The 7,107-nt window shown below is 42.1% G+C and overlaps 1 protein-coding gene across 1 annotated transcript in view; it reads left to right on the top strand.

Moving 5' to 3' along the window:
• The window catches only part of KHDRBS1 (KH domain containing, RNA binding, signal transduction associated 1), a 10,428-nt gene extending 8,908 nt beyond the window's left edge, over positions 1 to 1,520 (top strand). Inside the window, exon 8 of the mRNA XM_009581410.1 lies at positions 232 to 1,520. Coding sequence (XP_009579705.1) covers positions 232 to 329 — 98 coding nt within the window. The 3' untranslated portion in view covers positions 330 to 1,520. The remainder of the gene's footprint in view (positions 1 to 231) is intronic.
• The last annotated feature ends 5,587 nt before the right edge of the window (positions 1,521 to 7,107 follow it).

The following is a 7,107-nucleotide window of genomic DNA, read 5'->3' as shown; positions in this document are numbered from 1 at the left end:
CCGCGCAAGCGGCTTTTTCCCGTAATGTCGGAAGATGTGCTGCAAACGAGAGGTTTTGGTGGACCGCGGGGAATTATGCAGACTGGTTTTGGGGTGAAACTGCTGTGAAGGTGCCCGGTGCCTCCGCATCGACTCCGGAGGGGAGCCCGGCCGGCCGGCACCGCCGCTCCCTCCGTGCCCCTTGGCCCGCAGCGCTCCGCCATCCTTGACATATCCCTCTCTTTTCCGCAGGGCAAGATGACTGGAATGGAACCAGGCCCTCCCTGAAGGCCCCGCCGGCCAGGCCAGTGAAGGGGGCCTACAGAGAGCACCCATACGGACGTTATTAAAAAACAAACATGAGGGAAAAATATCAGTTATGAGCAAACAGTTGTTACTGATTCTTGTATCTCCCGGGATTCCCGTTGCTTTACCCACACCAGACAAGTAATTGTCTAACTGTTTTTCTTCGTGGCCCTTTTTCTCCCACTCCATCCTCACCCTGCATTCTGGCTTCTGTACGTAGTATTTTAAAAATGAGTTAAATAGATTTAGAGGACCGACTTTAATTTTTTTTTTTTTAAGTGTGTAGATGGCTTTTCTTTCTTTGTTGTTTAGATAAACACAACTGTACCTTTTATAATAAAAAAAAAAGTTGAGTTAAAAATGTTAGTTTCAAAAGTGACATGCTTTGCTTAGCAGTTATGAAATTAAGGTTTTGTTAACCTTTTAAGTTTGGTTTTAAGGAACCCGTAAAAGTTGTAGTTGCAGAATCCCAAAGTAGGCTACATTTCAAAATTCAGGGCTGTTTTTAAGAATTAAAATCACAATGTAACGGTAGTAGCTGCCACCGTTTAAAAGTAACCTCAGTTGTCAAACTTTCCTTAAAAGCAGATTGCTGGTGAATCTTAAGTTTAAATTTTAATACGAAGGCTCCTCAAACAAATTAAATAGCATTTTTTAAAGGTAATTGACTTAAAAGGAAAAAAAATTAGGTTTGTAAAATTGACTTTTCTTATGTGGGTTTTGAAATCTAGCCCCGAACATGCAGTGTTGAGAGATGCTTGGGAAGCAGATTTTCCAGTGTAAAGGGGTTCTTAGTTTGGTTCTGTATGAAGAACTTTTAAGGGAAAAACAAATTAAAGCATGGCTCTGATTGCCCAGTGTTTGATATTAGAAACCAGAGTATTAAGTGAGTAGGTCTGAACTCTGTAAAATTACAGTCTTCTCATTTTTATAGTGCTTGGGGCAGATAATACAGTGCAAGTTTAAAACTGACAAAATTGTCAATATTAGCAATCCCATTGACTTGTTCAAGTGTATCTCAACACTAGCTTTGCATAAAAAGGGACACTGCAGCTGAAAAAATGAGGAAAAATTTCACTTTGTACATAGGATAAAGTCCTAATTGGATTTGTACACTGTCCTCCCACTCTGTTCTTGAAGATTAAATGCTACATGTGTAAGTCTGCCTAAATAGGTAGCTAAAACTTGTCAAAATGTCTGCCGCAGTTTGTCAATAAAGTTTAGTCCTTTTTTAATCAAAGTAAATGTGATGAATTGTCATTTTTTTTTTTGTTGAGCAATAAAATAGCTATTTTTTTTCAAATAAATTTAAATTAATGCTAAAGCTAATTGTCTTTTTAAAACATGGAGACATTCTAAAAATGGTGTTTTTTGTAATTCTCACAAAAAGTTTATCAAGCTCATTGAACGAGCTTAATTTTTTTTTAAAAAAAAAAAAAGAAAGAAAAATTGTTTTTCACCCCCTGGAAGTTGTTGAAAGCAGTTTGATCCTGATGGCAGAAATCTGACTTCAGTCTGCTGGAAAGTGTTTATGGTTCTTTGCTGAAATACTGATTCAGATTTCAGGTGGCCTCACAGTATTCCAGACTGCAGACTCCAGATTGAGTCTGAAACGGCTGGTTTAAACGTGACAAAATGAATGCTGAAAAATCCAAGGCTTAGCTGCCACCAGGAGGAGGAGGAAGTTTGCTTTCTGCTTTATGTAAACATCCCTAACCCCCTTGGCTAAGATGATGCCCTTCCTACTTTACAGTAGCCTTTACTTGGAAAGCCACTTAAAAACGTATCTCTGTTTGAGAAGGGTGCTGCAATTGCTCCTCATATCCTTCTGAGAGGGTGTGTATGTATACATATATATAAAAAATATAATAGTTTAAATTAAACTGTTTCTTAGAGACACATGAAAAATGGTTTGTATTTCCCATCTGCAAAATGAATCTGGCATTCTAAGGGGAGAGAATTAAACTGCTCGGGGGTGAAAAATAGAGCATTAGGAACCAAACTGCTTGTAGCAGTGCATGATTGAGGGGAATACTTTAAAACAAAAAGTTGTATTTGTAGATTGTTATTAAAGTGTAAATAACTGAATTTTCAACAATGGTTTGGAGTCAGCTTTCAGGGCATAATGTCTTGCTTGATGAAAAGATCACCCTATACCCCCCTTTTAAAGGAAAATTATCGCAGGAGAATCAGGATGTGTAAAGCTAACATGCATCGCAAAACCCAAAAGGTAACCTAAATGTCTGATTTTAATAGCACATTTCTCTTTTACATAAACTGTGACGGCAACTTGCATAAACTTTATTGAAACAATTCTTCAGATGTTAATTTTAATGTAAAAATTTGCAAAAAATGTTTAAAATAAACATTTTAAAAAAACCACATGCTTCTGCATAAATTAGCGATAACTTTAATAATGTGCCCTTTGAAAATGCACTGTAATGTAATGTGGGCAAAAAGGAATCGGCAAGCTTAAATATCAAAAGATGTAAAATGACAACGAATATAGATAGTCCTGCTACTGCCAAAAAAAAATTCTGCTCAGTTATTTAAAAATGTAAAATGATGGCCCTTTTTAGACCCCAGTATTGATATGTACTGTGAAATGTTCAAAGCTCAGCTTAAGTTGCATGTTTTCCTTCCTGTGTAATTGCATGCAGGAATCTTTTTCTTTTGATTTGTGCTTACATTAAAGAGACTCACAAATGTCTTCAATTTGCAGGAGTCAAGAGTACATCGCTATGAATCACTTGGGTGAAGATGAGCAGGGGCAACACAAAGTGGGTAAGTTTGTTTATTTTTGCAACCCCTTGCAAGCTGCTAACATGTTCTCTGTGGGAGGTGGGGGGCGGCACCATCTGAGCTGCTAAATTGAAGCCATTCTTTATATACCCACAAATAAATTACTCTTGTGAAAGGCCGGTTACATGACTGACACTCTTGCAGAGGTCATGGTGTGGAGGAGGCTTCAGTATGTACCTGCACAGAGCTCTCCCACCGAGATCCCTTGGAGAAGGAGGTTTAAGTGGATTTGAGGAGAGAGGGAAATGTGGTAAGGAGATCTGTCTGTTGGAGCTGGTTCCCGACTGAGATGCTGGCCTCCATGAGAGTGCTCTCAGCAGCAAGGTAGCGTTGAAGTTGTTGTTACCCCATGCTCTAGAAACACAGCAGCCCAAGGAAGGGCTCCATAGGAATTCCTATATGAGTCCATAATGCTTTAAAATTATAGACTGCAGGTTTTAGGCCAGGTGCTGCCCAGCTAGACCTTGCTAGCTCTACCCCTTCCATGCTCCCATCAACGGGCTCTGAAATGTGAAGCTGGCCGTTCTTTTTACGGCTTTTTGTCTGATGTCATTGCCAGAGATGGCTCAGGCAGTGGTCCTGCCGGCCTGGCTGGGACACGTTTAGCTCGGAGCCCCGCAGGGCTGCTCGCCTGCTGTCAGCGAGTGAAGACCCTGAGCCCTCGGGAGGGGTGATGGACCCCCAGCACCTTTGGGTGCTGGTGCCGGTCAACACCCGCGGTGGCGGGGCTCCCTCTGGCGGCTGCTCTGGCCCCACTGACTTGCTTGTTCTCTAATAAATACCTTAATAAACGCAGGCAAGTGCTTGCAAACCGAGCGGTACCTTGGTTGGGGAGATTATCACGCATCAGTGGAGTGACCTGCTTACACAGCAAGGACACATCTCCCGCCAGACCCAAAGGCAGCAGCCGTAAGCGTTTCCTTTGGGAAACTTTCTCTCAAATCTCGAGATCGCTGGAAGTCTGAGCTCCATAAATAAAAGAACAAAGAAATAAACCTGCGGCACACTGAAGAAGTCTAATGGCTTCAAAAGACAACCGTGAAAAGCCCTGGGCATAGGACGTAGAAGGACATAAGTCTTATTTTATATGGAATTGTAAAGCTACCAAAAAAGCTTCTCTTATCTTAGGAGTTATTAGGAACAAGAAAGCAGTAATATGTGGAAATGCCGCAAAAGAGTGAGATTACCCTCAATTCTTTGACTTGAAAATTGGATCTGTAGTTTTCTGCTAGGGGAAATCATAACATGTCTGGATTTGTGGCCTGTCTATTGAATGCATCTTCATTTACAATGTAATTGGAACATCAGTTTATATGGTGTTGTACCAATCTTTCCCATTTCTTTCTTAATAGGCACAGCTTTTATATCAAGTGGAAAAGATTTGATAGAGATCATCTATTATGATGCAGTTTTTTACCAGTAGAAGTGGATCTTGTGACACTGCCTTTGGAGTAATAGAGCTTGCTTGTGCATTGCGTTTGTTGCATGTTTATGTGAAAGATTTTAATGTTATGGAGGAATGTAAATCTTAATATATTGAAAATAACTGTATATGCCAAAAGTATTTTGAAAACATGCCCTGCATCAAACATCTTCCTCCCTCTCATAGCATTACTACATTCAGATTTTAGCCTAGAGTCTGCAAAAGCTAATTTGAGATCCCAAAATAGCCATCAGCATCGGATGTGTCTCTCAAAGATGCTCTAATTAGCCAGACATTCTGGGGGTGATACAGGACTCACTGAAATTTGTGAGGGGTAGAGATTCCTTTGAGTACTGAAGTCTGAGTCACCTAAATAACCTTCCGTTTTCTACTGACATGTCGCCACTGGAGGTAGTATTCTGCTGGCTGTGAGCTAACAAGCGCCAGTGATCTTTCATCTCCTGATTTCCCCAAAGGACTAATCCACATCCTATTATTTGTAGGATTTTGGCAAAGACCATAAACAAGATAAAGGCCCCCATTGTGCTGGGTACTGTACAGTGTGATGTACCGCATCAGTCACGTCTCCTCTGTGGAAGTGTTTCCCAACAATACTGTTCTTTTCAAGAGAAGCTTGGCTCTAGAAACATCCTCCTGCTGCAGAGCGCTCCGTGCCTCAGCAGTCCCATCTTCTCCGGCCCTTGCTCTAGGTCACCCCAGCTTCCTCAGCCTCTAGTCCAGCCCTTTGGTGTAAATACTCAGGCTGGCCTTGCTTGGAGCTGGTATAAACCTGGGCTTTACAACTTCCTCGGTGAGGTCCCACTGTGCATAGTGGTTCATAGACAGTATCTTGGAGAGCAACAGAAGTGTGAAACTGAGCTTGCAGGAAAAACGCTCCAACTGGTATTGCAGAGATGTCCCCAGCAGCTTTTCCTGGAAGGAGACTGTCATACCCTGCCCATTCCTTACCCCTGGTTTCGAGTTGCTGTTCGGATTATTAAATAAAGCAAATGGCTACAAGCTTTATTTTATAACTTACCTGTAGTATTTTTATGTTTAACTTAAAACACTGTGTTTTAAGTAAGGCAAAGACATTACCTTGATATGGCCCTCTGTAAAATTCCATATTTGGTAAGTTGGGTTTAAGAGCACAGCTGGATTCCCTGTTCGGCTGTTAAAACAGATGATTCTTTTTGTACAGAATGAGTCTTTAAATTTGTATGAGAGCATCTGTCACAAACAGAGCCAAGAAAAACAATTTAAATATGCATGTCTTCCCTTCCTCAACCCATGCCGCTGCTCTCCTAAAGAACGCTTGGGCAGAGGGTGATTCCTGCAGCCTGTGATAGAACCTCCACATGGCCCCAGAGAAGAGACCAGCTGTGACCTGTCTGCTGGGAGATGCAGAGGAGAACAGGCGGTGCTGCTAACACAGCTCTTCTCTCGACTGCGAGGAACAAGTACATATGGTGCTTTTGGGGAGGAAGACGGGGCTTAGGGAAATTCTTCTTTAATTGATAAACCTGTAACATCTTGGATGAGATGTTGGACACATTTGTAAGCTTTGAGGGGGAGGAATTTCTGCAGGCTAGTCAGGGCTCATGGGAACTCCCATCTCGAATGTAGATGTTACTCCTCTTTTTCTACTCGGGAAGCTCAGTTCCTGTGAGCACAGAGCAGAAACCTTTGCTGTTATTGCTCAGTTGAGCCTTCCATTGCTACCATATGTTTTAATAGAAGTGTTTGTTTCCACGCTCATTTCGCTCCTTTTGCAAAGTGGGATGAGTCTCCAATGAGCTGATTTCAGATCTGATAAAGGAACGCAGTTAAGATGCCGATCGCTTTGCTGTGGCTGGGAGATAGGAACCTGCCATCTCTTGGTGAGCGTTGGAGAACATCGGAGCCTCCCTGGCTGCCTCAAACCCTGGAGAGCAGCAGCTGCGTGTCCGAGTACTGAAATATAAAGTGTTTTCCAATGAAGCTGTTACTTTTACCACTGGCTTTAGAACCAAATAAAACCAAAGGCTCGTACATGGTGTCACAAATGCAAACCTGTTTTTAACCTGACATGGGTACGTCCTACCTGTTACCTTTATAGTTGTTCCTGGAAGACTCTGTTAAAACCGCAGGTGTCTGGATACTCCTGGTTTTTGACGGCTCTGCACAATGTAGGTTTCAAAACCAGTAAGAAATGAAAGATTGGCCCTGTGAAAGTTCATTAATTCTAGAGATGGCTTTGCCTCCAGCCCAGGCAGGGGTGGTTCTCAGGATTGTGTAACGCTCCATCTGCACTGAAGCATCAAACTCCCACAAGTTACGGAAATCAATGAAAAAATACTGCGAGTGGTTGGTAAAGATAGTGAAAACCGATCAAGGTGAATCACAGCATTAAAATAACTCGTCTAGGAAACTGGCAAGCCCTTGCGCGGCTGGTATTTAGCGAGAAGCGTTCAGCAGATGTTGAAGACGATTAGTCATTCCCTGTAATAAAGGCCTAAAGTTGAAATTTTTTTTTGGCTTTCAAAGGCGTGGGGTTTTTCTCTTGTTTCTCTTCCTGCTGCGGAGTTGCCGTTTGTGGGAGGATGGAGCTGGGGGGG

Source organism: Fulmarus glacialis, unplaced genomic scaffold, assembly GCF_000690835.1.
Source record: "Fulmarus glacialis isolate BGI_N327 unplaced genomic scaffold, ASM69083v1 scaffold940, whole genome shotgun sequence".
NCBI lineage: Eukaryota > Metazoa > Chordata > Aves > Procellariiformes > Procellariidae > Fulmarus > Fulmarus glacialis.
This window is presented reverse-complemented; position numbering and strand designations above follow the sequence as displayed.